This window comes from Sylvia atricapilla, chromosome 10, assembly GCF_009819655.1.
Source record: "Sylvia atricapilla isolate bSylAtr1 chromosome 10, bSylAtr1.pri, whole genome shotgun sequence".
In the NCBI taxonomy this organism is placed as follows: domain Eukaryota; kingdom Metazoa; phylum Chordata; class Aves; order Passeriformes; family Sylviidae; genus Sylvia; species Sylvia atricapilla.
In genome coordinates, this window is record NC_089149.1 from 9087601 (window position 1) to 9115362 (window position 27762).

Consider the following 27762-nt stretch of genomic DNA (forward strand, 5'->3'; position numbering starts at 1 on the left):
CAGCGCTTGGGCATCCAGAAGCAGGTGCCCTGTCCCCAGCCCAGTCTGCAAAGGGGTAAACTCTTTTCTTCCATCCCAGCTCCAGCAGCAGCTGCTTGCCTCTGAGTACCAGTTCCACAGGTTGCCACTGTCTGCACATCCTCTCAAGGCACTCAGCAGATTTTTTGGGGAAAGTCAGCATTTGGAAGTGGGTGCAGGCACTGCCTGATGCCCCATATTTACACACAGGTACCCATCCCACACTTGCTGTATCCTGGCTTTTTGAGATGCCAACACCTGCGGGACACCGCAGCGCTCTGCGGCCAGCTCAGATTTATCCATTATTTTATATCCACACGCCTTTAATTTTTACAGCCCTGTTGGAGCAATACCCAGGGCTGTTAATAACACCAGGCCCTCCTCCACCCCCCATGTGCATCCATCATGCTCCAACCAAGGTACCAAGTGTGTCTCGGGGCTGAGTAAGTGCAGGCATGAGGAAGCTGGTGTGTGGCACCCAGTGCCATGCCCCTATCTTCCAGCTAGCACCCTCATGAGCAGCAGGGTTGGATTCCCTGTGCCCACCCATGAAGCAGCCTGACTGGGTGTCCTTGCATCCCACTGGGGTTGGTGATACCTGGCTGGCTGGGTGTCTCTCTAAAGCCTGGGGTGTCTCTCTCGTGAGATTCATGATTCTCTCTGCCTTGGCATGTGCCCCATGAAAGCTGAGCTGCAACACCTGAGCTTGTGTTTAGTGTGCCAGGGTATGTGTGTATGGCAGGCAAAGCTCGAATGTGAGAATGTGTGTGGAGGCACAGAATGCGTGTCTGTGCTGGTGCATGTCAGTGTGTGTGGGTGTACATGTGATGTACATGTGTGCCACTGCCTGTGCTGGTGATGCTGTGTCTCTGTGCTGCAGAAGGCCCCGTGCCCGGGCCATGCCCAGCACCCCAGCACAGGAAAGTGCAGCCTCAGCAGCCCCAGGCACTGAGAGCTGTGCCTGGGGCCAGCCTACCGTGTCCACAGGACAGGACAGTAGGTCCCACATCACTGAGCCACCTGTGCTATGACAAGCAGGGCCCCATGCCACAGCAGAGCACCCAGTATGTGCTGTCCCTCCCCAGCATCCAGGAGACCCAGAGCCCCCTCTGAGCACCCAGGGATGTGCTGGCACGGGAGGGTGAGGGTAGCAGGGCACCCCTGAGCACGACAGGCATGACGGCCGCGGGGGGCCAGAGTACCCAGGCACTGCAAGGGGCCACCGTGGGAATTGCTGGGCTATAAATCTCCTTGCTGGGCCCCCCCGTGGCAGAGCAGCTCACGATATTTATGTTGGGGATTTATCTGCAATGCAGTTTAATATTCCCGGACCTTCGCGTGTGTGTTTGAATGCACGGCTTCCTCCTCGTGCCACCCCGTGCCACCCCCGTGCCCACCCTCTCACCCGGAGCCTTCCAGGCTCTGACTCCTGCCCACCCACAGTCCTGGCCCCTTGCACCCACCCTGGCAGAACGGGACCGGGACGTGACGGGCCCCGCCGGGTGCCCGGGCACGGAGGGGGTGCTGCCCCGCCGGGGATGCTCCTGGCACAGGCCGTCGGCCGTGCCCACCCGTGCCCCTCCTGGGTGTCCGGCTGCCGGGGGGTGGCGGCAGTGTCTCCGGACGGGGAATGCCAGGCGGACTGGCACTGCCAGCCCTGTGCCAGTCCCGCGGGGTACAAGGGCCCAGGGACCTCCCTGCCCTACCTCCCCGCCGGCGGGGATGAGGTAAGACTGGCGGGTGGCACAGGGCTGCTTCATTTGCATAATAATCTCGTTAATGGAGCCTGGCCTGCGGGAGAGCCGGGCTGGAGACACCACCCCCTCCCCGCCCCGCCGCCTCCCTCCGGCCCCGCCGCTCCGCCAGCCGCGGCGCGGGGCGCGGAACGGAGCGCGGGGCGCGCAGCCGGACGGGTGGCGCGGGGCCGGCCAGCGCCCGGCAGCCTCCTGACACCCCCCGAGAGAGCCGGTGAGCACCCCCAGGGCCCCCCGAGCATCCTGGACAGCGTCCCCGAGCATCCCGGCAGCGTCGCCCCAGCATCCCGGGAGCATCCTCCAAGTATCTCGGTGAGCAAACGACGAGCGACCCCCGTGCACCCGCGTACTTCCCGGGCAGCAGAACGAAGATCATGCCCCCAGCATCCCTCGAGTACCTCGGTGAGCACCCCGCGAGCAGCCCGGGGAGCAGTCCCCGTGCTTGCCGGCGAGCACTCCGCGAGCATCCCCCGAATATCCCGGGCATCACCCCGGGGATCACTTCCCGAGCATCCCTCGAGCACCCCTTGAGCATGCCCCCGAGTACCAAAGGCATCATCCCGGCCGGCATCTCCCTATCACCTCCCGAGCATTTCCCTACCATCCCGGCAAAGCACCTTCCCGAGCATCCTGGGCAGGCAGCATCCTCCGAGCATCGCGGGCAGCATCCCTCGGGAGTCCCCGAGCATCCCCTGAGCATCTCGGGCAGAGTACTGAGCAGCATCCCTCGAGCTTCCTGGGCAGCCCCCTGGCCCCCCCACACTTTGCTGTGTCGGCTGCCGTTCCCGCTAACTTTCCGACGGCAGCAGCTCCCTGGCACGGGCACTGCCGGGCTGCTGCGCCAGGGCACAACTTTGCCCAAGTTGCAGAAGAAACGGGGGCGCGGGGGAGCCCCGCTGTGGGGATACTGGCCACCTCCCAAGAAGCATTTTGTCCCCAACCCGTCCTCCCTCACCTGCAAATCAGGATACCGTTCTGCACCAAGCAAGAAGCGGGGTCTCCTTTTGAAGACCCCCCACTCCCAACCCCACCTATGTCCCCACCCTCCTTTCCCCATGGGCAGACCCCCTCCTCCCCAGCATGTCACCCCTGACAGACACCCCTGCCTGCCGGGCACCAGCCAGTGGAGGGAGAGGGGTTGGGTGGGTGATGGTGGTGATTGTGGGGGAATGCTGTGAGGTGTCCACGGGGTCCAGGGCTCCCCCGAGACTGGAATTAACTTTGTTCACACATCACGCACCACACCACAATTTGACACAACGCAATGCAACACGGCGCACCACCACCCCACACAGCACAATGCAACACCACCCACCACGGCACAGCACCATCCATGCAACCCAATGTGGGGCCACACAACCTCACCCAGCCCATAGCACCCCAACCCAACGCTTCCCCTCACAAATCTCCTCGAAGCCCCTCTTTTCCAAGCTGCTCACCACATCTGCACCCCACCGAGAGGGGCTGGCAGCCCTGTGCTCCCCCTGGTTGGGAAGGGTTCTCATGGCGCTGAGTTTGGGCTCACTGGAACACCCTGGACATCCACCCAACATGGGTGCTCTGGCTGGAGCATTGTGTGGATGTGGGGGGGGGTGTGAGAGTAGCTGTGCCATGGACTGAAACCCGCCATCATGCAGGCAGGACCCTGCTCTGTCACCAAAGGAACCGGCAAAGGGGAGAGCCATGGGGAAGAGGTGTCATAGAGCTCCTGGCACTATGGATAGTCCCAGTGCCAGCAGTGGGGCATGCAAGGGGATGGATATACAGGCAGCATGACAAGAAGCAACCCCATTGCCCTTGCTCCTCCCAAACTCCCCCTCATCCCTCTCCTCTGCCTTTTCCAGGAGCTTCCTGACTCACCCGGACATCACCACTTCCCCGTGGCGGGCACGGCTCCAGCATGAACTGTGGGCTGCCTGAGCCTGCCCTCCACCTGCCCTGAGCCCCCTGCACCAGTGCCGCTGGCAGGGAGCCCCATCCCCGGCCATGGAGAAGACCTACTCGTTGACAGCACACTATGATGAGTTTCAGGAGGTGAAGTACGTGAGCAAGTACCAGAGCGGGACCCTGCCCAACGGCTTCGCCCTCCAGCTGGGCGCAGGGGCCAAGAAGCGCCGCGGAGGGCTGCCCCGCTGGAGCCGCCGGGAGGTCTGTCTGCTCTCAGGGCTGGTCTTCGCCGCGGGGCTCTGCGTCATCTTGACGTGCATGTTGGTCCTCAAGTACCTGGCGGTCGAAGGGGACAGCTACTGCCTGGAGGGGTGCCAGGAGAAGAAGGCCTTCCTGCGGGCATCCCGCTTCCTAAGCGCCAACATGGATGCTACCATCGACCCTTGCCAGGACTTCTACTCCTTCGCCTGCGGCGGCTGGCTGCGGCGGCACGGCATCCCCGAGGACAAGCTGGTGTACGGCACCATCGGGGCCATCGCCGAGCAGAACGAGGCCAAGCTGCGGGCGCTGCTGAGCCGCCCCGTGCGGCGCCGAGCCCGCGCCTCGGCTGAGAGGAAGGTCAAGGAGTTTTTCCGCTCGTGCCTGGACCGGGCTGAGATCGATCGGCTCGGCCCCCGGCCCATGCTGGAGGTCATCGAGGAGTGCGGCGGCTGGGATGCCCCTCCGGACCGCAGGGACATCAACGAGCTGCTCTACAAGACACAGGGGGTCTACAGTGCAGCCGTGCTCTTCTCCCTCACCGTCAGCCTGGACGAGAGGAACACTTCCCGCTACGTCATCCGGGTGAGGGCACCGTGCCCCTGCGGCTGCCCCCTGCCCCAGCCACCCACCGGTGCCGCTGACACCTGCCTGATGTCACTGTCCTTGTTGCAGTGGCCCTGGGTGCCTCCGCAGTGTGTGGGCTCGGCTACAGCGGACGGCTGGGGTGGGGACCCCTCCTGTCCCTGGGGACCCTCCTGCCTTCCCAGCATGTGACCCCTGTGTCAGGCCACCCTGGGATGTGGGTGGCACCTCCAGGACAGGGCTGGGGACATGGGCAATGGGATGTACAGAGTGTGGCAGTGCTGCCTGCCTGGGTGCTGAGGACAGCCCAGCAGGGCACCAGTCTGAGTATTGGCAGCCAAGCCCCTCAGCTTGGCATTGTGGCTGCCATCTGTACAGAGGGAACAAGCCCCAGGCAGGGGCAGGGAGGTGCCCACCAACCCCCCAGCACTGTGCCAGGGCATTTTCCCATGGCTTTCTCAGTCTTTCCTAACCCTGCCAGACCATGTCCGTCACCCTGTGGTGACATCAGAGTACAGGTGGGCTTTCTCTGGCTGGCCAAGTGTCTTGGTGGGTGTGGGGGTGCAGTGGTGGGAGCACAGCCATGGCACAGCAGGGGTGCCGGGGTGGGCTCTGTGATGGGCGCGGAGCTGGTGTAGCAAGGACAGGGTGGGCACGGGTGGGCATGGTGATGATGTGGTGGGGACGAGGTGGTGATGATGGCGAGGGCATTGAGGGGGACACAGTGGTGGGGAGGAGCCGCCCCGTTGCCTGTGGGATGGTGGGGCTGAGGAATTTGAGTGTGAGCGGGTGTACGGGGCCGGGGCTGCGCGCTGCCGGCTCTGGCCGCGCGTGTGTGACACTAGAGGGAGCGTCTGTCACAGGGAAAGGGTGGGCAGGCGGAGCGGGGACCGGGAGTGCGCGGGGTGTGACACCGTGGGCGTGGGGGGGAGATGGGTGTGACAGCCAGGCCTGGGGGTCTGGGCTTGGGGTGTCGGGGGGTGTGATTTGGGGTGGGTGTGCGATGGGTGTGAGTGGACAGGGTGTATGAGAGGATGTGTGTGAGGGCTCCAGGGCTCAACGCCCGCCTGGGAAAGCAAAGGGGGCAGGGGTGATGAGGGAGACGGGGGAGGAAGGCTGGAGGTCCCGTGGGTGTGCGGGCAGCGCTGCCGCTGTGTGAGTGGAGGGGGGCTGGTGAAGTGAGTTGCGGGGAGCTGAGACAGAGAGTGAGAAGGAGAGGATGCGTGTTTCTGTGTGTGTGTGTGTGCATAGAGCAGGGTTAAAATGGATGGTGGGTGTGTAGGGATGTGAGCACCCAGAGGTGTGTGTCCAGAGGGGTGACTTACCTGTGTGTTTGTGTGTGTGAGAGCGTGCACATACGGGCAAGTGTGCTCAGGTGTGTGTATGGGCTGGAGGCTGTGCTGTGGTTACAGCACAGCAGAGGTGTGTGTGAAGAGCGGGGGTGTCTATGCAGCTCGCCATGTACGCTGCACCTGCAGCATAGGAGAGAGGCTGGCCACGGGGCAAGTGGGGAGACACCAGGGAGCAGGGATGGGGCAGAGAGTGAGGCAGCCTATGTGCCAGTCAGGCCATGGAGCAGGGGCCTGCTCTCTGCCCTGCACTCCCAGCCTGTTGCATGCTGCCTGTTGCAGCTCCAGCAGCCTCCAACAGGAGGGAAACTGAGGCACCGATGTGCTCATTGCTGTGGCTGTTCCAGCAACACTGCCATCCTTCAGCTCCAGGGACACCAGGGGCACTCTGCCATATGGGGAAGGTGAGGGGTGCCTGGCTCAGCACAGCCTGCCCTCCCTCTGCTCACCCACTGCCCCTGCCTGTTGCCCCCAGATCGACCAGGATGGGCTGACCCTGCCTGAACGGACCCTCTACCTGGGGCAGGATGAGGAGAGTGAGAAGGTGAGGGGGACACAATGATGCCTTGGGGACACCAGGAGAGGGACCAGCACACAGCAGGGTTGGCAGACAGAGGGCAACCCACTGCCAGCAGTGCCGGGGACTTGGGTGCCATAGGACAGTGTGGGGTGGCACTGAGCATCCCTTCCCTCTGAACAGATCCTGGCTGCATACCGAGTGTTCATGGAGCGACTGCTCACCCTCCTGGGGGCTGAGCATGTGGAGCAGAAAGCCCAGGAGATCCTGCAACTGGAGCAGCACCTTGCCAATGTGAGGGGTTTGCGTGCCATGAACTTTGGGGCACCCTTGTCCAGTTCTTAGACATCTCAGTCACAGATTCTGGGGATATCTGCTTCTGAGGAATCCCATTCCAATCCCTTCATGGGGACTTCCAGCCCTTGGTGACCTTCATACCTGGAACCTGGGGATCTCAGCCTCTTGAGGACCTCATGGCAGAGCTTCAGGGACCCAGTCCCACATCCTGAGAACCCCCAGTCCCAACCCTTGGGACAACCACTCCGGGCCCACATCTTCTCCTTGTGAGGCCAATCTGGGCCCTTGTAGACTCCATACCCAGGCCTTAGGGACCTCAGTAGGCACCCTGGGGGGACGTGTATGCCCATTCCTCAGATAACCCAATTCCTTGGGGACTTTTTGACTAGCCCTCAGGGTCCCACTGGCAGCAGAGGGTTCCTGGGGCAGGGAGTAGGAAGGATGTGGGTCAGTACCTACATCAGAGATGCCGTGTTGCCCCAGAGCTGTGCCCCATCCCCGTGTACTATCCCTGTGTCACCCTCAAGATGGGCAGTGGGATGGTGACAGCCATGCCCACCCTGCGCAGATCACGGTGTCCGAGTATGATGATGTGAGGAGGGATGTTGGCAGCATGTACCACAAAGTGACCCTGGCTGAGCTGCAGCGCATCACTCCCACGGTGAGTACCCCTGCTGCCAGCCTGTCCCCCTGTCCCCCATCTGCCTGTGCCCCACACTTGGTCCCTGTCCCCCTGCTCCATGCCCTCAATGCCCACCACCTGTCCCAGTTAAATTCACTTGAGGATAACGCACTCCTCTGATGGGAGGATGGAAAGCCTGGATGGGGTTCCCTCCAGGATGGCATGGAGTGGGGGTCCCTGTGCCCCCTGACAATGCCTGCCCTGGCAGCTCAAGTGGAAGCGCTTGCTGGACCGCATCTTCCATGACAACTTCTCCGAGGAGGAGGAGGTGGTGCTGCTGGCCACCGACTACATGCACAAGGTGTCTGACCTCATCCGTGTGACACCCAGCAGGTGAGGGGGGCTGGCACCCCCTGTGCCCCTGGCACCTTTCCCACCCTGGCAGGTGGGATGGTGCCAGACTGTCCCTGTGCCCCCACCAGCCATGGCCCCCCATGTCCCTGAGCAGAGGTGTCCTTGAGCAGGGGTGTCCCCGAGCAGGGGTGTCCCCATCCTGGCACAGGCTCCCACGCTCCCCTGTGCCTGGGGACATGCTGAGGGCTGATCCTGTCCCTGTCACAGGATCCTTCACAACTACATGCTGTGGCGCATCGTGGTGGTGCTGAGCGAGCACCTCTCCACCCCCTTCCGCGATGCTATCCACGAGCTCTCTAAGGAGATGGAGGGCAATGAGAAGCAGCTGGAGCCGGGTAAGATCTGCCTGAGCCAGGCCAACAAGCACTTCGGCATGGCCCTGGGAGCTCTCTTCGTTGAGGAGCACTTCTCCTCTGCCAGCAAAGCCAAGGTAGGTGATGCTGCCTATGGGCATGAAGCCACCACAATCTCCCATCACCTTTCCAAAGTGCCTACTTCCCCCACCAAGGGGTGTCTGGCTCATCATGGTGGTGGGGATGCTGTGCCACCACTGTGGTAACTCACCACAGGTGCAGAAGCTGGTGGAGGACATCAAATACATCCTTGACCAGCGCCTGGATGAGCTGGACTGGATGGACGAGGAGACACGGAGAGCAGCCAGGGCCAAGGTAGTGGCCCCTAGCAGGCCCTCCTGTATTTGGCCTCATCACCAGCACAGGGACACGTGTGATAGGGGCCTGAACCCACTATTCATTTTGCCCACAGCTCCGGTATATGATGGTGATGATTGGGTACCCTGATTTCCTCCTGAAGCCAGAGGCCATCGACAAGGAATATGAGGTAAGGCATAGCCCAGGAGCATGTGATAGCATGGGCACATGGTGGGGGAAGATGGTCCCCACATCTGCATCAGGGTCTGTGGGGATGCCACCCCAAAACAAGCCCCCTCCTGGTGCTCAGTGTGCTCACTGCTGGCAGGGTGCCCCACACCAGCAGTGCCATACAGTCCCTGGGGCCTGGCATGGTGTTTCCTTCCCCACATTGCAGTCCCCAGAGCTCAGCCCCATCCTCAGCAAGGGCTGGGGGTGCTGGCATGGCCCAGGGACCTCACGGAGCTGACAGAGAAACAGCTGCTCCTGTAGGGACACAGCATGGGACATGAGAACACACTTGTGACACGTCCACACAGTCACCAAGGCTCACAGGGGTGGGAGGACACCACATGCCTGCCCTCCACACCCTTGGGGCTGGCATCTCCCCTGATGTGGCTGTGCCTCCATAGTTTGAGGTGGATGAGAAGACCTACTTCAAGAACATCCTCAACAGCATCGCCTTTGGCATCAGGCTCTCGGTGAAGAAGATCCGGCAGGAGGTGGACAAGTCCGTGTGGGTATCCCCTTGCCCTGGGGGGACATGGAGGGGCCCAGCATGGTGCCACCAGTGTCCCCTGTCCCCTGCCCCCATGCCCAGATGCACCCCACAGGGTGTAGGCAGAAGGGCACAGAGATGCCAGGAATGTCCCGCGTTCCCCAGCTGTGCAAAGGGATGGCACTTCCAAGTCCCTCGGTGTTCTGCAGCCCAGAACTGTTGTCTCTCCTTCCAGGTGGCTGCTGCCTCCCCAGGCACTGAACGCCTACTACCTGCCCAACAAGAACCAGATGGGTAAGCACTGCCCGCCCCCGATCCACCCCCGGGCAGGAGCTGGGAGGATCTGGAATGGGGACAAGGCCCAAGGTCCTCTGGTGCTGGATGATGCTGTGGGTGGGTACAGGGCAGGGTGACACCCAACTGCACTCTTCTCCTGTGTCCCCAGTGTTCCCTGCTGGTATCCTGCAGCCCACCCTCTACGACCCCGAGTTCCCGCAGTGAGTATGGGGCTGGGGGATGGCCGGGGGGTCGCCATGTCATGGGGTCAGCCCCCTCTCTGCCAGCACCGTGCTCTCCACCCCCTCACCTCTGCTGCCCACTCAACAGGTCACTGAACTATGGTGGGATTGGCACCATCATTGGGCACGAGTTGACCCATGGCTACGATGACTGGGGTGAGTGTCCCTCCTATATCCTGCCTGGATGTGAGGATGGGGTAAGGCAGGACTCCTGGGTCTCTTGGGACTACTGGAGGTGGCGGTGTCCTTGGCAGGGGGACAGTACGACCGGCACGGGAACCTGGTGCACTGGTGGACGGAGCGGTCGTACAGCAAGTTCCTGAAGAAGGCTCAGTGCATTGTCAACCTCTACGACAACTTCACCGTCTACAACCAGAGGGTGAGAACCCCCTCCTGCTGGGCAATGCCCAGCAGGGCACAACTCTCCCACGGTGGGGTCCCTGCTGCTCCATTGCTTAGGGCTGGGTGCCTGCAGGAGAACTGGCTCTGCCCAGCCCAGCCCTGAGACCCAACAATTCATCACACCTTCACTTGGAAAGTCCTCAGGGCCATGGGTGCAGCCTCAGTGCCAGGGTGGGGATGGGGACACCACTGTTCATGCTGTCATTTCTCCTCTCTTGGCAGGTGAATGGCAAACACACGCTGGGGGAGAACATCGCTGACATGGGGGGGCTCAAACTCGCCTACTACGTAAGTGTCCCCCCAGCCTGGCTGTCACAGCCATGGGGCAGCTGCTTATGCCATCCCTATTGAGTGGGCAGGAGACACCCCAAACCCTTCCTTACTCCATGCAGCAAACAGTGGGCATGATCCTGATTGCTGGGGGCTCAGGAGTGGGTTCAGGGTGGGTTTGGGGGAGTGCCCAGGCCATGCTGAGGGCACCGCTTGTTCTCCAGGCCTACCAGAAGTGGGTGCGGGAGCATGGCCCCGAGCATCCTCTGCACCACATGAAATACACACATGACCAGCTCTTCTTCATCGCCTTTGCCCAGGTGAGCCCCTGTCTTCCTCACATGTAACAGGTATTGGGGCAGGATGGTTGCCTTGTGTGGGGCCACTGGCCCAAAGGGATGGGGAGAGAGCCCTGGCGGACCCAGGGCCCATGGCCAGGAGCTGGGCTTGGCTGCATCAGCAGGTCCTGGGCACAGGGCACAGAGCTCAGCCCCAAACAAGCAACCCACACTGTCCTCTTGCTCCTGTGGACCCCATAATAATAAATTAGTGTATCCTTCATGACTTCCAGAGGCTCCACAGTAACAAATACATACGATCCCAAAATTCTAGGAAACCCTGCAGCTGGGCAGCTTACAACCCTGGAGACCCTACGATAACAAACACAACTCCATGCTCTCCCAACCCACTTATACCATGTACACAGGCTCCTGGGAGACCCTACAATAACAAATTCAACCAGGGCATCACTGCCCTCAGTCTCTAGCAGCCAGAAGGGCCATCGTGTCCTGGTGGTTGCCAGGACCCAGGATGCCCCATGTGGCTTGTCCATGGAACCTTTCCTCCCTGCAGAACTGGTGCATCAAGCGGCGATCCCAGTCCATCTACCTGCAGGTGCTGACAGACAAGCACGCCCCGGAGCACTACAGGTACTGGGTGCTCCCAAAATGTTGTGAGCTGGGGGCATGGTGGGGGCCAGCCTTCCCCACAGAGGTCAGTGCTGTGCAAAGTGGGATGAGCACCCTTTGGAGTGCTGGTGCCAGCAGATTTTGGGTGATATCCCCAGGGCAGGGGTTGGGGTGCTGCTGGGATGAGCACGTGCACTGAGTGGGGTGCAAGGCAGCAGTGTGAGGGACAGGGGGTGCCCAGCTCTGAGGTCCTCCCCTCTCTTGGCAGGGTCCTGGGCAGTGTCTCACAGTTTGAGGAGTTTGGACGGGTTTTCCACTGCCCCAAGAACTCGCCCATGAACCCGGTGCACAAGTGCTCGGTGTGGTGAGGCCGATCCCCCTCCAGCAGGCTGGGACACTTCATCCCCACCCCTGCCTAAGTGACATCCCCTGCCTACTCCCCAACTTCCCATCTCCCCTTCCAATTCTCCAGGTAAAGGAGGGACCCTCGGGTGTCACAGGGGGTCACCCAAAAGGTAGGCACCTGCCATAGGGGTGTAGGCAGCAGAGACACTTGGGTTGGGCAGCTCCCTCCCGTCCATTCCCCTCCTATCCACTGCCCTGCACACTAAGGGGTCCTAATTCCCCATGGAGGGACATGGGCACACCCAGGCACCTCTGTACCCCCTTTTCTGTCCACCCACCCCAAACCCTTTGCCCAGCCCTACCACATCCATCCCAGCATCAGTCCAGGCAGGGAGAGGATTCCAGAGATACCACGGGGCTGCCCCATGCCAAAAGCCTCCCCTGCACAGTGCCCTCCCCAGCATTCCCTATGCCAGCCTCATCCAGTCCATGCACCAGCCCTGCCAGGGTGGGGCACAACAGTGGAGCTGGGGCCAGGCAATGCCAGCCTGCCTGGGAGCACGGGCATATGGACAATGCTGTATTTTTCGCTGCTGTTTCTGGTCAATAAAGCACTGGATATGCTGGGTGGTTGCCAGGGGCCGTGGCCAGGGGATGGGAGCAGTGGGCAGCACCCCCAGCCCTGCCCACATGGCACAGGCACCCCCACTCCATGAACACACCTGTCCCACCAGTGTCACACCCCGTGTTTATTTAACACCCCACTGCCCAGGATTTGGTGGTCACATGGCTGCAGCAGCCAGACACTGGGGGGGGAAAGGGGAGTCTGTGGGGTGGCCTAGGGACATGGGATCAGTGGAAGAGGGGCAGAAGGAGGGCAGGCAGGAGCAGGGCCAGGGACGTGGCGCGGATGCCAGGGGCAGAGTTCCGCTGGCGGCAGTCAGTGTAGGGCTCGATGCAGGCGGCATAGGCCATGACATGGGCTACATAGGTCTGCTCCTGCACCCCGTGGAAGAGGTGGGCCATGGGGCCCTTGGCCAGGATGGCCACATCCTCACCGCCATGGGTCTCCGAGCCGAGGGGCACAGCTGCCTGCGGCAGGTACTCAAACTGCACTGGAGAGGGGAGAGAAGAGGGTGAGGTGAGGCAATGATGGCCCCAGCCCCACCCCACCACCCAGCCATGGTCTCTGTGCCCTCACTGGCTGTGTCTGAGTCCACGTTGGGCCGGTCAGGGCCTTGGTATCCTGGCCCATTCCCATAGAGGATGGATGTGTAGTTCTTTCCGTCAATGGCTACCTTGGGTGCCACATCTGGGGAAGGGGCAATGGAGAAAGAAGAGGATCAGCTAAGGAACACTTGTATCACCCCTCTGGCCACAGTCATGGTGCCATAGGGCTGGCAGTACCCAGAACAGGGCAGAGCCCCACCGAAGACGGAGGAGCCGCGCAGGGTGTAGCCACCGAAGGAGAAGACGTGTGAGTGGTCAGCGGTGACAACAGTGAGAGTGTCAGCCTCGTCTGTCAGGACACCCGCCCGCTCGATGGCCCGGTCAAACTCCACCGCCTCCGTCAGTGCCTTTTGGGCTGCACCATCGTGGTGGCCGTGGTCGATTCTGCCACCTGCACACGGGCACCCACAGTGGGCTGGGGACCAACAGCAGCATGCCCAACTCCTACCCCCACCCTACACCCCCCTCTCACTGGCCCCAGGGGCACGAGCCCCAGCTTATCTTCCACAAAGAGGTAGAAGCCCTTGGGGTTCCTGCTCAGGATGGTGATGGCTGCCTCCATCATCTCAGTGAGTGACGGGTCCAGGGTGGTGTTACGCACCAGGTTGTACTTCGTGTCCCCAGGTTCAAAGAGACCTGTGAGGGGATGTGTTGGGGACAGTGTCAGTCTGAGTGTCCCAGTGCCTGTTGGGAGCTGGCACAGGGGTCATTTGTTACCCATCAGATAATTCACACTGTGGTTGGCTGCAGCAGCCAGCATCTCTGTCCTGTTCCAGACATAGCGGGCACCCTGTGGGCAAATCCCTCAGGATTAGTGGGTGCCTGGCCCTATGCCAGGGGCAGTGGGCAGAAGACCATCCCTGATGTGTCACCCACCGGCCGTGTCTGCAGCCACATGTCGATGAGGTTGTTCCCATCCTCACGTATCCCATTCTGCCCGCTGTTGGTGGGGTACTCAGGGTCCGGTGTCCCCACTGGGGTCATGTATTTCCGACCACCACCCAGGATCACCTGGAAGGGATGAGGTGGATGAAATCCTAGTGGGGTGCCCTGAGAGGGGTCTGTCCCTGCTTTCCTTCTCCCATGCACGGGCGCTCACGTTGATGTCCACGTTGTGGACCAGCTGCCAGGCGATGTCTGTGCAGCCCTGCTGCCGCGCGTCCTGGGGCATGCTGGCGTCCGCGTACCAGTCCCGGTTCACCACGTGTGCGTAGGTCCCCGAGGGCGACGCGTGCTGCACCCGCGTCGTGGTCACGATGCCCACCGCCTTCCCTGCCAAGCCCCGCTCATCAGGCCCCATCGAGGGCTACACAGGGTCCCCACCACCGAGCTATGGGGTGCTCATGGAGGGAACCCTCAGTGTGGCGTCCTTTGTCCCCACAGGGTCTCCCCATCCCCAGTTACCAGCTTTGCGGGCTCGCTCCAGCACTGAGATCACCTCGTTGCCAGCTGTGGTGTTGCACTGTGAGTGGCGGGCGGCCGCACTCAGCCCTATGGTCTGGTAGTTGCCCTTCACCCCGCAGAGATAGGCTGTGGCTGTCCCCGCGCTGTCGGGGACCTGCCTGTCCACATTGTAGGTCTGCCGAGGATAGAGGGGCTCAGTGCAAGGGTCCCCAGTGGGATGTTCCCCCAGCACCCCTTGCCATGCTCATTCACTCACCCATGGACTCGTGTGGGATGGGGAGGGACCCTGTGCACCACACACATGGAGCCCTGGGGTGCCAGCAGCCCCATTTCTGGGATAACTATGGCCCCATGCCCAGGATCACCATGGCCCCTTTCCAGCATGCTCAAATTTACCTTAGAGAGAGCCACGTAGGGGAAAGCATCCAGGGCAAGAGGGGTCTCAGGGCCCAGCTTCCCCTGCTGCTGCCCCTTTAGGATGCGGGTGGCTGTGATGGTGGGGATCCCAAATCCTGGGCAGAGAGAGGGTCCTGGTCACCCTCTGAACCAGGTGCCCGCCACACATCCCACTCAGCAGCGTACTGGCCACGTCACCCTGCCTGCCGTGGGTGGGTGCCAGTGGGACTCACCATCCCCAAGAAAAAGGATGAGGTTTTTGGCTTGGCGTATCCTGGGCTGGATTTTGAACGCGGCTTCAATGGCTTCAGCTGCCTTCTTGTTCCAGAAGGATGGATTCTCCTCCTCCGCTGGGATGGGGCAAACACCCATCAGGTGCTGCAGAGCAGGGACACCCCTGCAGGGTACCCACACCCCAGGGATATTTGTTCCCTGAGCACTCCCATGCTGGGGCCTTCTCTCAGGAGAACCAAGTGGTTCAGGGGGCTATTTGGGGTGGGAGGAGTCCATGTAAACTTGCACTGACTGCCTGGCCCCAGGGTCCTGGGGCAGGGAACAAGAGGGGACAGCAAAACTAGACACGATGGGGAGTTATCTGGCAAGTGGGATGGGGCCAAATCCATGGTAGACAGTGGTGATAGGGGTTACAGGCACTTCCCCCAGACCAGCCCCCAGCACAGAAGCAAGCGAAAACCTGGGGGAAAACTGGTTCAAAACCCCCAGAAGAGCAGGGGTAAATAACCCCCATTAATCCTTGTTCAGCTCTGCAGCCCCAGCTCTCCTCCCCAAGCCCTCCTTGTGGCCAGCCAGGCTGACACCCTGCTTCCCTGGACACCCACCACAGCAGCTGAGCACCCGTCCCCATCCTTGTCCCCACCTGGGATGACAGCGGTGCTGAACCCCGCACAGAGGCAGAGGGTGAGGGATGCCAGGAGGTGCATGGTGAGATCTGACATCAGCCAATGCTGCTGGCAGTGTCTGTAGATCCAGCTGATCTGAGGAAGGACTTTGGACAGGGATCAGCTCCAGCAGGGTCAGGGGAGGAGTTCAGGAAGTCTTTGCCTCGCAGGTCGCACAAAGGCCATGGGGCTGGGCTGATGGTGCCTCCTTGGCAGAACACCCTCTGCCTGCTGGGCACGGATGGGCTTGGGGCACAGACAGATCCAGGAACAAGAGATATGCAGTTCTGGCAGGAAATCCTACCCTGGCCACGGTGTTGTGGTGCCAGGCAGGGTGATGCCCTATCCCAGGGTGCCACATGGGCAGCTCTGAGTGTTGTACCTGGGATAACAGTATGGGGAAGACCTGGGGTCACTCGTGCACTGAGCACCCTGCTCTCTTCCTGGGCTTTCTTGAACAGTAATTCCATGGATGCAGACTAAAACTCTGCTCCTTGCTCAGCCCTTGACAGGAGTGCATCAACCCTTGTATACTGTGCCACAACTGGGCAAGGATGGGGAGGATGTTGCCTCCCCTCATCCACATTTCATCATCTCCTTCCCCCAAATGCCTCCATTGCTGGTCCCAGGGGAGAACCAGAAGCCACAGCCAACTGGGGAGGCAGGCACAGGGCAACACCTCAGGAGGTGAGCACCACTGTGAACCTTTGCATGGCAGATGGAGACAAACAACCTGAGCTTTATTGATCCCTTGGTCCTTTCCATAATGGGACTCAGCCAGAGCTGTGAGTCTCAGCCCCTCACTATGAGGGCAGCCATGCAGAGGGCCAGGAGGGCCAGCAGGGGCTGTGGGGAGCACTGTGTGCCATGGGAGGTCCTGCGGGCTGCCCTGCACCCAGGCTCTGTGGCATAGGGCTCAAGGCACGCAGCATAGGCCATGGCATGGGCGATGTAGTGCTGCTCCTGCACCCCATGGAACAGATGGGCCATGGGGCCCTGGGCCAGCACCACAACGTCTTCCCCACTGTGAGTCTCTGTGTCCAGGGGCACAGCTGCCTGCTGTCTGTAGTCCTTGTCCTCTGCATGGGGGAAAGAAGAAATGAGGCTGGGGGTCTGGCTCCCTGACATGTCACAGGGGTGGGGGGACAGGTCCCATCATTCCTGCATCAGCATGATTTCTGCCCAAGCGACTCCTGAGCCTCACAGTGGCACCAGGACCTTGAGTGGCATCTGTAATCATGCCAGTGGGATGCTGTCCCCAGCCACCCCATGGTTCTGTCACATCCCCAGCAGACTCGTACCTGCAGCAGGGAGGCTGGCAGCTGGACGGGCCCCATCACGGATGCTGTAGCCAGGACCATTGCCATAGAGGATGCTGGTGTAGGCTTGCTTGTCCTTGGCTTTCTTGGGGGCCAGCCCTGGCACAGGGAAAGATGTTGTCACCCCCTGTCCCAGCTGGGTACCTCTCCCCAGCTCCCTGCTTGGGCAAGCTCAGCATCCTGTGGGAGCAACAGGGTGATGTGGAAGGAGATGCTCACTCCTCCTCCCTAGGACCCACCAAAGATGGAGTTGCCCCGTGGTGTGCTGCCCCCAAAAGTGAAGACATGGGAGTGATCGGCGGTCACCACGGTCAGGGTGTCAGTGGGGGAGGTGAGCTCGCCCGCCCGTGCCACCGCCCGGTCCAGCATCACGGCCTCCATCAGCGCCTGCTTGGCCCGGCCACTGTGGTGGCCATGGTCGATTCTGCCACCTGCACGGGGAATGTGGCTGTCACCCTCTGTCTGGTCCCCTCTGGCCACCTGCTCCCAGGACCCACATCCCACCTCAGCCCAAGCCACACTGCCCGCCTGGAGCTACTCATCTTCCACAAAGAGGAAGAAGCCATTGGGGTTCCTGCGCAGGATGCGGATGGCCTTTTCTGTCATCTCCACAATGGAGGGGTCTGTGGATGTGTTGCGGTTCAGCTCATACTTCATGTCCTTGGGCTCGAAGAGTCCTGCAGGAGGAGGGTGAGGGGGTCCATGCTAGAGCTGCTTTGTGCCCCTGCTGACACCTCCAGAGAGAGGAGGAGGAGGTAGCACTGCCATTAGTGCAGGCAGTGATGCTCCTACCCATAAGGTGGCTCACAGAGTCATCTTCAACTGCATCCAGGCCTTTCTTGTCCCAGACGTAGCGGGCACCCTGCCAGCAAGAGCAGAGCCAGTGCCAATGGCACGTACCCTGTGCCTGGAGACACATTCCCTCTTCCCTCACACCCTACCTGCTTGGCATTCAGCCACTCAGCTATCAAGTCCCGGCCGTCCTTCCTGGTGCCATTTTGATCTGGGTCTTCTGGGTACTCAGGGTCCGGAGTCCGCCTGGGGGTCATGTACATCCTCCCGCCGCCCAGGATCACCTGCCGGGGAGCTCAGCAGACCGTCCCAGCGTTCCTGGTGCCCCCTCCCTCCCGCTCCCACTCCCCAGCTCACGTTGATGTCGGTGTTGTGCACCAGCTGCCAGGCGATGTCCTTGCAGCCGTCCCGCAGGGCCTCCTTGGGCATGTTGGCGTCAGCGTACCAGCCCCGGCTGGCCGAGTGCGCGTAGGCTGCCCCGGGGGACGCGTGCTGCACCCGCGTGGTCGTCACGATGCCCACAGACTTGCCTGCAGTGTGGGCAAGGGTTTAGAGGCAGTCCATTCAGCCCTGCACGGCACTGCATGGCCATGCCTGGCTTTTCAACAGGGTTTCCTGCTGCCCCGTACCTGCCAGCCTGGCCCGGTGCAGGACGGAGTCCACCTCATTGCCAAAGGTGGTGTGGCATTTTCCATAGACGGCTGCCCCGCTCAGTCCCAGAGTCTTGGCGTTGGCCTTCACCCCACAGAGGTAGGCGGTGCCCGTGCCAGCGCTGTCAGGCACCTGCCGGTCAATGGTGTAGGTCTGGAAGCAAGATGGGTGTGGTGGAGTTTCAAGCAGGGGCAGCAGGAGTGTCCCCTCAGCACTGCCCCACTCACCTTGGCCAGGGCCATGTGGGGAAAGGTCTCCATGGCCAAGATGCTCTCCTCGCCTGAGCCACCGGCCAGCTGCCCCTTGTAGATCCGAGCTGCTGACATGGTGGACAGCCCCATGCCTGTGGGAATGTCTGAGTCATGGGGTGGGCAGGGGGCCAGGACCAGGGACAGCCCTGCCATCCCCAAGCACTGCCCGAGAGTTTGCCCCAGCCTCATCTTCTCATCAGCCACATCCCCTGGCTGTTGAGGAGCTGCAGGGCCTGGCAGTGACGCGGGGCACTCACCGTCACCCATGAAGAGGATGATGTTTTTTGCTCTCTGTGTTGCTGGCTGCAAAGCCAGGGCCAACTCCAGCCTCCTCCTGGCACCTTTATTCCAGTAGCCTGGGGTCTTCTCAGCATCTGGAGGTGAGAGCAGAGCTGGGAGCATCCAGGTGCACCCCCAGGGGTCCAGTGTGGCCATCTCTACCCGAGGTGAATTTAGCTATTATAAGCCCCCTATGGAGGACCAGGAAACCCCTGGAGATTAGCATGGTCTTTTGCAGACCAGCAGAAACCACCTGCAGAAGGGAAACTGAGGCACAGTTTGGCAGGGAAGTCCCTTGTGCCTCTTGGCAGAGTGGATGAGGAGCCTGAGGATCAGCCACAGTGAGTGTGCAATGGCTGTGTAACCACGGCTGGCTGCGGCTACTGGGCTACTCCATCCAAAGTCAGGGATGGGGGTTGGGAGCAGCAGGGGTGGGGTGGGGGGTGGTCAGGGCCTGCTTTGGGGGTGGTTCTGAGACCACCCATTCAAAGGTTGTGGTCTCAGAGCACCCTGAGGTGGCTCTGAGAGTTCCCGTTTGCTGGTATCCCAAGGGGAGGTAACGCAGTCCCTGGAGATCCCCAGGGAAGTGACACCAGCCCGAGCATCCCCCACCAGAGGCTCTTACCCCATTGTCCCACACGTCCCCTGTCACCAGAGGCTGCAGCGGCGAGCTGGGCAAGGAAGCAGAGGAGAAGGCAGGTTCCAGGGCAAAGCAGCTGCCCCATGCTGCCCACCCGGAATCCTCCTGGAATGCTGCCTTAGCGCAGGGTGAGGGGACAGCCCTTTATGGCTCTTCCCTGTCCCGTGAGACGATGGGCTGATAACATTCACAGACTATCTCCCAGCCCTCCTAGGGCCCTCTCCCCACCCTGGGGCCATCCCTGCCCCCGCCAGCAAGGCAGGACCTCCAGCCTGTCCCTGAGGACCAGGACACCTCTGGGCCCCAGCTCCCATGGGGGCGGTTGCCTGCAGGACCCCGGGGAGGGGGAGTGGGAGGGAGAGCAGAGGGCAAAGGGCTGTTTTTGCAGACAAACTGAGCTGGGCCAGGCTGGATTTGCCTGGTTTCCCCTGAGACAAACCCGAGGAGGGGGACACTGGGCTGAGGGGTAGGGGGTGGATATCTTGGCTTTGGTTTCAGTGTCCTCTGGCTCCCTCTCCCAGCAGAGTCACAGGCTGCCTTATCCGCTCCTGGGACAGCTGGTGCCCAACATACTGGGTGCTCTGGGGCAGCCCATGCCAGCACATCTGCACAGCAGAGTACCTGCTGTGGGCAGGAAACAGCCCCATGTCACCAGCATCAGGTGACATCTGTCTGTGATTGCACCAGCCCATCTGGAAGGACGCTGCAGGAGCACGAGTCCTGGGGACCACAGGTCTCCCTGATGGCTTCACCAGCTCCTAGGAAGTGTGCTGTACCCAGCCCTGATCCCCCATCCTGATCCAGGCAGTTGAGGATTGGCCAGCTCCTGGCTCCTGCAGAGGGCTCATGTGCTGGAACCAGGGCCATGGCTGTCACCACTGATGGGGCAGAGTGATGCAGGGGTCCCTTCCTGCCTGGCACAATGGATTAATTCCTTCTTGCCAGACGTCAATCATTTCACCAGCCACTGCTTGGGGTAATGTGGAGGCTGCCAGAGCAGCTCATGCCCCCAACACATCCTCACAGTGTGGGTGGGGGACACGGAGACAGAGAGCAGGCAGAGGTGGCTGGAGATGGCAGAGGTCAGTTGGTCAGTGAGGCACTGGATGCAAGGACATGGTGCCACAGGGTCCCTGAGCAGGGTTAGGCTGGACACCAAGGTGTGAGGGACTGGAGCAGACACACAGGGACTCCTGGTGAAGTCAGAGGGACTGAAGGAATACCTGCTGGATCAGGAACTGGCAACACCTGCCCTGATCTCACATCTTCTGGCCAAGCATATCTGAGGCTGGGACAGGCAGTGAGGCCGCCTGGATTTCATAATGCTTGGGAAGTGGCAGGCAGGGGAAGGCAGAGATGAGTTACTGCTGGGATTCCCCAGCTGGGAGAACATGGGGGGCACAAAATAAAACCTGCGTGAGCTCCACACACAGCTGCTGACCCAGCTTTTATTACATGACACACAACCCTGCAAGAAACCCTCCTGCATGGCCCCTTGGCTGCATCCCACTGTATCCACCTGTATCCACCCTCTGGGATGGTGGAGCCAGCCCCTCTCCACTCCTGCGGACACATATCCCCTCTCAGCCCTCACCACGGGCACTGAAGCTGGAGATAGACACCACTGCCTTAAAAAAAACATTAAGAAAGCATCATGCTAAAAATATCCAAGAGTATAAATGTTCTGCCTGAGGCAGGCTCAAGTCCTGAGCCCTGCTTCCAGGTGGAGTTAAAATCCAAACCAGAAATAAAACCACAATGGTTTTAAAACTCAAAACCCCAAAGTCCTTGTGTGTCCCTTCTGTCTCCAGTGGGTGCCGGAGCAGGGCCTCAGAGGTGAGGGAGCAGCAGCAGAGGGAAGCCCACAGAGTCAGGGCTCTCACTTGTCCAATCTTGGCCTCTTGAGCAGGGCACTGTACTTGAGGGGTCCACCATCCGCCGTCAGCACCACCTCCACCAGCGTGAAAATGGTGATCACCTTCATCAAGGGAGAAAAGAGAGAAAAGAGAGTGTTCAGGCAGCTTGGAATCACACCAAGATTTGCTTAGGGCTGTGCTGGCTTTTGCTGCTTCCATCAGTGCACCCATGAGGAACCAAAGAATGGGACAGGATGGATTCAGGTAGCTCTGCTGGGGTCCGGGATGCTCCTAGAGCTGGAGGGACCATCCTCAAGGGCAACACCATGGGCTCTGACACCAGCCAGGACACCCCAACCAACCTGAATGAGCCTCCCAAAACATCCTCATTTATCCCAGCCTGATCACGCCCCACTCTTGTTCTCCACACAATCTGGGAAGAATTGTGGGCATTTTGTGCCCTTGGCTTTGGGTCCCAGCCTCCCCTCAAGGCCACCCGTGCCTTCCCTCTCCAGCCGCAGAGTCACGTCATCCCTTAACGGAGCTTGGCCAGGAGCCAGTGCTGAGCTGCAGAGAAGGGTTTTCCACATGACGTTGAGCATTTAATCAGCATCCCGTAAGGAGGGAACAATCTGCCTGTGCTCCCACAGTGAGAGGAGACCCAGGAAGGGAGCACAATAGATAAGAGAAATGCAAGGGAACAATGACCCCAGAAAATCAATCCCTCCTGCTCAGGAACTGCGCTGCTGCTGCCACCTCCCTGCTCCTCTGACCCCAGCTCTTCCTGTGATTGTATGGATCAGAAGTGGAAAGTATTGATCTGGTCTGTCCTTGAGGCACAGTTAAGGGACTGCTGGGAAGGGTTGTCCTGGGGTCACAGGCAGGCATTTGGGGACTTTGTTTGCTGGAGCCTGTCCCCAAGCCCTGTGCTGCAGCAGGACTGGCTGGGCCATCTGCTCAGGGCTGGCCCCAGGAGAAGCAGGCACAGAGCTACTGGCATAACCCTGTCCAACCCTTCCCAGCTCATCCAGCACTGGCTGCTCCAGATTAATCATTCAGAACAGGAAAATCTCATTGAGACTTAAATGTACCAAAGTGGCCAGTGAGGAACAACCTGCAGGAAAATCCTATCACAACTGTCTGCCAGAGAGCTGTGGCTGCCCCAGCTGGCTGCAGTGCCCATGAACAGTGGTGTTCATGGGGAAGCCCCCCACATATAGGGGAGTCAAAGGGGGAGTATCAGGATTCTCCCTTGCAATCCTGCCTTATCCCTTTGCTGAACTGCCGTGAAACATCATAATTTCACATCAAATCCCCTGAGTCTTAGATCCACTTCTTACTTCACCACTCAGTGATGTCCAATGAGGCCCTGGTCATCTCCTGGAGATCAGAGAGAAATGAGGGTAACATGTCCCCTCTGCAGCAGGGCCAAACAAACAGCCCAGGCCCCAGCACAGCTTCTCACTAGCAGCCTTCCCTGATGCTCCCACTTGCCTGGCCAGGCTCAGCTAAACCAGGAAGCAGAGGCCAAGTGCTGGGGCCAGGTGGGGGGCTGGGGTGCTTGGTGCTGTGGGGTGTCCAGGTGACATCTACTAGAGCTCAGCATGGTTCACAGGAATCTGGCTCATCCCAGGGCTGGAGATTTATAAACTCAGGGATCTGCTGGCTTGGAGGGCAGCTCAGAGCCTGATCCCATGGGAGAGCTCCAGTGTTTTCTTAGGAGGTGTGGAAGGTTTGTGGAGGAGTTTCCTCTACCAACTGTTTGCTTAACCAAGATGGGCCCTGCTCATGCTGGGGCATCATTTTTCATCAGCTCCCTGCTAGGGTGTAAGTGATCCCTGCTCCTGTAGCAAAGGGGGAACTGAGGCCACTCTGGGCTGCATACACGGGACTTCTCTGAGCCAAACTTAGAAGAGGAAAGCTCAGCTTCAAAGGGAGGGAGGCCTGCAGAAATGTTTGCAGAGCTGGATCCAACTCTGATCACAACATCCACCCCGGGAAGGGAAGAACTCTCCAGCACATGCATTACCCCAGCTGGGAGGGTCAGCCCACTCTGTGTCAGGATCCCTAAATGGGCAAGGATGGGATGTCCTGGGCCTGGATGGAAATGGGGCTCAAGTGCAGAGCCCCTGGCATGGTGCAGGGACAGGCTGGGATTCAGCCCTTCAGGCAGGGATTGCAGCAGTCAACACAGCTGGGGTTTTATGGCCATGCCAGACAAAAGCTGGCAAAGAAGCACCACTTAATCAAGCCAGACAAATGTGATTGCTCCCTTTGATTGAGTTACTAAGTTAATAGATGACAGGGACACAAGAGAGAGATTTCTAGATGCTGTTAAAACATTTGACATTGCATCTCAGGAAGTCTGATTTAAAAAAATTCTCCTAATCGATGCTCAACCCAGTCACAGGGATGGAAACCCCAAGAAAAAGCTGTGTGAGGGGCAAAGAGTGCCAGGATGGGGGGAAGGGTCTAGACAGGAGCTGCCTCAGGCCTGATCTTACTTAACATATTAACTGATGATGTGGAAGGAGGAAGTAAACAGCATGTTAATTCAATTCCTGGAGGAAACTGAATTGGGAGGCAGGGCACGCAGTAGGCAGGGCAGAGACTGAAGGCAGTGGAGGGGTCAGACTGTGAGGGCAGTGATGGGATTGGGCTGGATGGTAGAGGAGGCTGAGGCTGAAGATGGGCTCACTGGAAAAGGGACACAGAGAGACAGCAAGACCTGACATCCTGTGAGGCAGGTCCTGCCTCCCAGACCTGTCGCTGCAGACATCACAGGATCTACACGTTGCCCACAGCCTCCATACTAGCCCCATGGTATTGTAAGCCTGTCCCATGCTGTGGGGGTCTTACCTGGGGCACAGATTCCTCCTCCAGCTCCTCTGGTTCCCACAGGAGTGTCAGCTCTGGCTTCTTCCCTGCCTTCTGGAAGCGGAAGTCCACCAAAGGCAGCGCCTGCAGGCAGAGAGAATGTTGGGAACATACCCCTCTCTCATCTCTCCTCCACCTCACCTGTAGATGGGGCTGAGGCTGCTTTTGCCCAGCACACTGCCTCTGCAGCTCTTTAACAACCGGGATGCAGCAGCCTGTGAGCCTGAGCCTAGCACGTAAATCAGAGGCTGCTGCGATACACCACCAGCCCATATATCACACTCTATGTCCTGTTTAAAGATGTCATTGCCAGCCATATAACCAGGTTATTAAGAGAGGATGCTGTCACCAACTGCAGGTGCTGGCCCACAGTGCTGCTGTCACAGCCCCAGATAAACTGTCTGATTAAACGAAATGAAAACCAGCCTTGCTCCCTTTCCTCGCTTCATTTCCCTGCTTATCTCTGTTCCCCTGAATCTGGTTTTATTCCCTTTTACCTAGGCTAGATCAACCCCAGCACGTCACAGGGAGAAGCTGGTCCTTAGAGACTGGGCTAATCCAGATCCTCCAGTCCCTTGTGCCTGCCTGGGCTGAGGGATGGAAGGCAAACTCCAGGAAGGTTCCCTTTCCTGCTGGCTGGCCCAGCTTGGGCACAGCTCTGCCTGTTGCAGGGCTGGCACAAACAGGCACCAGGACAGCCACTGCCTGCAGTGATGCCAGGCTGCTCTGTGAGGCAGCATTGGCACTGTCTCACACTGGTGAGGTACTTACATTGCAGTAGATGCGCTTCTGGACTCCAAACTTCAGCACCAGGACATCAAAGGCCTTGCTCAGGACACCCATCACCATGGCTTCTGACTCCAGAGGACCACACTCCTGTTAAGAGACAGGGCTGTCACTACACAGCAGGTTTCATTCAGCAATCCCCAAGGGGAGACAGTGTCTCCAGGTCCTGGAATCCAGCAGTGGTGGTTGCTGAGTGTGTCCTCTCACTGCCTGCCTTTCCTAAAGCCAAGTGGGCAGACAGAGACCCCTGCCCAGTAGCATCTAGGCTGGGCCTTCACAGGGAAATCCAGAGATACCTTGAGAGAAGATAGCCTTGGGTCTTACCCTGACAAAGATGGAGAAGAAGAGGTCAGCGCTGAGCTCCTGCACTCTCTTGGAAGCCATCTTTCGGTCATTGCAGTGATCTGCCTGTTTCTGGATGGCCTCTTTCTCCATCTTGATCGGGGGTGTGGCACCTGCAAAGGGGACAAGTGACAATAACACGCCCATGCTCCTTCCTGCTGCAGAGCCGTGCCCTGGCCCCTGTCCCTCAGTGCCCAGCCCAGGCAGGTGAGCAGCACGCACCGAGCGAGGCGGAGAGCAGGCGGTGCACGACGATGTCGGCGTAGCGGCGGATGGGAGAGGTGAAGTGAGTGTAGAACGGAACGTTCAGGGCGTAGTGGTGAAACAGGGTCTCATCATCCAGGACGCCCGTGCAGAAGTAGAGAGCCATCTGAAAGCGGGGAGAAACGAGGGAAGGGTGTGAGCAAGGGGGGTGCCAGAAGGTTGGAGGGGTCTGGCTCTGGGAGACACAGCGCCAGCAGCCAATGGCCCTTCTGAAGACATTCTATCTGTTGGTGGTCCTTCACTGCTGCTCTGTTTGGGCTGCACAGGCACTGCAGAAAATGAGCACAGAATAAAAGGGGCAAAGCCACTGCAGCGAGCTGCTGGCTGCCAGCTGTCCCTGCCTGGCCCCCTACATCAACTTTCACGTCACCCATGGGTCTAAGCAGCTTCCTGTTTCTGCTCAGGCCCTGGGGCTCATTTGCCATCCTCCCATCTTCCAGGGAGAGCCCAGCTTGTTCTGTGCCCACCCCAGATGCTCTTCCACCAAGGGGCCTTGCAGAGCAGCTCCCACGCTGGGTCTTTGGTTCTGGGCGCAGGCTTTACACACTCATCGTGTATGCTTGGAGAGCACTGGGTGCAGGTATGAGTGGCTTCCAAGGAGGAGAGACAACCCTGCTGTGATCCCTGCTGCTCCATCCCACCATGACAGCTGGGGAGCTGAGCGGCTGAACTGCCCATCTAAACCAACACCAGGGCAACAGCAGCACTACTGCTCAGCAGCCTCTTCAGCAGGAACCTCTCCTGTGTCACCCCTGTTATCCCACAGGTTACAGGTTTTATTTTCACATCTGTGAAACACCAGCTCTTGGGGCTGGGAAAACACTGGGGCCTGGGCCCAGGCGGGGAGGGGAGGCTGTGCAGGTCAGGGGGGTGCCGGCGGGGTCACGGCACAGTGGCGATTGAATGAACCCATTTAAAAATAAGAGCAAGTGATTTTAAAAAAACAGGAGTAGCCAGCTCTGATTACAGAGCTGTCCTGGGATCCTTGGTTTGGGCAGCTGTATCCTCTGCTCTCCAGGCCAGTGGCGCAGCCAGCTCCTGCTGAGCAGCAATGCACTGATCCGGGCAAATAAATAGAGCAGGTTAAAAAAAGCAGCATCAGTCCCAGCCTTATTATGAGACCCAAGAGCTGGGATAGGAGCTGTGGTGGCTGCCAATTTCCACAACCTAGAATTAAATTGTTTCTGATGGACTCCGCGAAGTACGGTCTCCACTCAATTAGCTCGGCTCCCAGTGAAAGGGGCTGGGCAGGGAGACACGCCGAGCTCCAGAGGCTGCTGCAGGAGTGGTTGAGCGCCCTTGTGCTGACAGACAGCATGGAATCACAGTGAGCTTCCAGGCACTTGTGCCAGGCTTCTGGGCAGAAGGCAGGAAAGCCCCTATAATGCCAGGCAGGCAGAAAGCAGAGCACTAGTCAAAATCCCTGCTCTGAAAAAGACACTGGGAAAAGCCCATCCCTACCCTATGTCCAGCAGTATTTCAAGTTATACCTCACCCTGGATAAAGTCAGAAAAGATGCTGAAGGTCCTGTGCTGCTTGCTGTTGTCTGGGCTACTTTGTCTTGATTGATATGCTGGCCACTGTGGGGTCCAGCACCATTTTGGACACCCTTTTGGCAACCCATGAACCTCACTGACATTTGCAGCAGTTGAGTATCACAGCAAAAATACTCCTCTAGGCTATGGTAGGGTTACGCCCTGCAGGGAGCCCAGTCTGATATGTATCTGACACCCATCCTCACCACCATCAGAGCACAACCCAGTGACATCAGCTGGCATGCAGCAGATGTTTTCTCGTTAACAGATTTGACTCACAAGAGGTCTCAAATCCTCAGAGTTTGCTGCAATCCCTGGAGAACTGTGAGGAGCCTGGAAATAAATCAGCCCCAGCCAACCAGGGGCAGCTTTGCTTTCACAGACAGATTGAATCCCCGAGTGACTGAGCCCCTGAAAAATGGTGTGTCACTGCTCCTTCATCTGTTACAAGGCTCCTGGCATGCCAATCCAGGCATTACCTCAGGCACACACATTACCAGTTGCTTCCCATCTCTCTCCTCCTCCAAGAGGCTGATGTCTTGACCACCAGCATGTAGTAAAGAGGGAAGACACAGGCTTGGCACAAGCAGGGGTTAAACCTGTGGACAGGTTGTTTAGGCTGATTTAGCTGCAGCCTTGTTCCTGAAACATCAGCTTTATCACTGGGAGCTGTGATGTGCACAGGGATACAGGTGACTTCTCAGGGCCCTGACCAGTCAGTCTCGCTGC

At 59.5% G+C, this 27762-nt stretch overlaps 4 protein-coding genes across 4 annotated transcripts in view; 1 reads left to right on the forward strand and 3 right to left on the reverse strand.

The window, feature by feature from the left end:
* Positions 1-3645: 3645 nt before the first annotated feature.
* ECEL1 (endothelin converting enzyme like 1) lies at positions 3646-12242 on the forward strand. The gene is made up of 17 exons (XM_066325896.1): positions 3646-4502; positions 6327-6395; positions 6552-6662; positions 7234-7326; positions 7556-7680; positions 7909-8131; positions 8271-8369; positions 8467-8541; positions 8984-9087; positions 9305-9363; positions 9515-9566; positions 9676-9743; positions 9842-9966; positions 10212-10277; positions 10484-10579; positions 11112-11188; positions 11436-12242. The coding sequence occupies exons 1-17, from the start codon at positions 3759-3761 to the stop codon at positions 11533-11535; spliced, it is 2286 nt and encodes a 761-aa protein (XP_066181993.1). The 5' UTR covers positions 3646-3758; the 3' UTR covers positions 11536-12242.
* Positions 12243-12244: 2 nt separating this feature from the next.
* LOC136365438 (intestinal-type alkaline phosphatase-like) lies at positions 12245-15977 on the reverse strand. Its single transcript, XM_066325897.1, has 11 exons — positions 15420-15977; positions 14776-14892; positions 14543-14658; positions 14147-14321; positions 13842-14014; positions 13619-13753; positions 13460-13532; positions 13246-13378; positions 12942-13135; positions 12714-12824; positions 12245-12627 (listed from the first exon to the last, which is right to left on the reverse strand). Exons 1-11 carry the CDS (start codon positions 15496-15498, stop codon positions 12365-12367), a joined length of 1569 nt encoding a protein of 522 aa, XP_066181994.1. The 5' UTR covers positions 15499-15977; the 3' UTR covers positions 12245-12364.
* A 78-nt stretch (positions 15978-16055) lies between these two features.
* On the reverse strand, positions 16056-18889 carry LOC136365787 (intestinal-type alkaline phosphatase-like). Its single transcript, XM_066326490.1, has 10 exons — positions 18712-18889; positions 18431-18546; positions 18182-18356; positions 17910-18082; positions 17702-17836; positions 17553-17622; positions 17299-17437; positions 17000-17208; positions 16743-16859; positions 16056-16520 (listed from the first exon to the last, which is right to left on the reverse strand). Exons 1-10 carry the CDS (start codon positions 18887-18889, stop codon positions 16234-16236), a joined length of 1599 nt encoding a protein of 532 aa, XP_066182587.1. The 3' UTR covers positions 16056-16233.
* A 1906-nt stretch (positions 18890-20795) lies between these two features.
* The window catches only part of DIS3L2 (DIS3 like 3'-5' exoribonuclease 2), a 182616-nt gene continuing 175649 nt past the window's right edge, over positions 20796-27762 (reverse strand). The window contains exons 18-22 of the mRNA XM_066325906.1: positions 25457-25604; positions 25217-25347; positions 24878-24982; positions 24089-24190; positions 20796-21351 (exon numbers count right to left, since the gene is read on the reverse strand). Coding sequence (XP_066182003.1) covers positions 21253-21351; positions 24089-24190; positions 24878-24982; positions 25217-25347; positions 25457-25604 — 585 coding nt within the window. The 3' untranslated portion in view covers positions 20796-21252. The remainder of the gene's footprint in view (positions 21352-24088; positions 24191-24877; positions 24983-25216; positions 25348-25456; positions 25605-27762) is intronic.

What these genes read in the sequence shown, in the direction of transcription:
- ECEL1 (XM_066325896.1), top strand. Translation starts at nt 3,759, where the DNA reads ATGGAGAAGACCTACTCGTTGACAGCACACTATGATGAGTTTCAGGAG. An exon ending in CCTCTGCCAGCAAAGCCAAG is followed by an intron (nt 8,132 to 8,270) that starts GTAGGTGATGCT and finishes AACTCACCACAG; the next exon opens with GTGCAGAAGCTGGTGGAGGA. An exon ending in CCATGGCTACGATGACTGGG is followed by an intron (nt 9,744 to 9,841) that starts GTGAGTGTCCCT and finishes TGTCCTTGGCAG; the next exon opens with GGGGACAGTACGACCGGCAC.
- LOC136365438 (XM_066325897.1), bottom strand. Translation starts at nt 15,498, where the DNA reads ATGTCAGATCTCACCATGCACCTCCTGGCATCCCTCACCCTCTGCCTC. An exon ending in CCTACGTGGCTCTCTCTAAG is followed by an intron (nt 14,322 to 14,542) that starts GTAAATTTGAGC and finishes TATCCTCGGCAG; the next exon opens with ACCTACAATGTGGACAGGCA. An exon ending in TGTGGCTGCAGACACGGCCG is followed by an intron (nt 13,533 to 13,618) that starts GTGGGTGACACA and finishes ATTTGCCCACAG; the next exon opens with GGTGCCCGCTATGTCTGGAA.
- LOC136365787 (XM_066326490.1), bottom strand. Translation starts at nt 18,889, where the DNA reads ATGGCCACACTGGACCCCTGGGGGTGCACCTGGATGCTCCCAGCTCTG. An exon ending in CATCCTCTTCATGGGTGACG is followed by an intron (nt 18,547 to 18,711) that starts GTGAGTGCCCCG and finishes ACATTCCCACAG; the next exon opens with GCATGGGGCTGTCCACCATG. An exon ending in TGCCAGCCTCCCTGCTGCAG is followed by an intron (nt 16,521 to 16,742) that starts GTACGAGTCTGC and finishes TCCCCCATGCAG; the next exon opens with AGGACAAGGACTACAGACAG.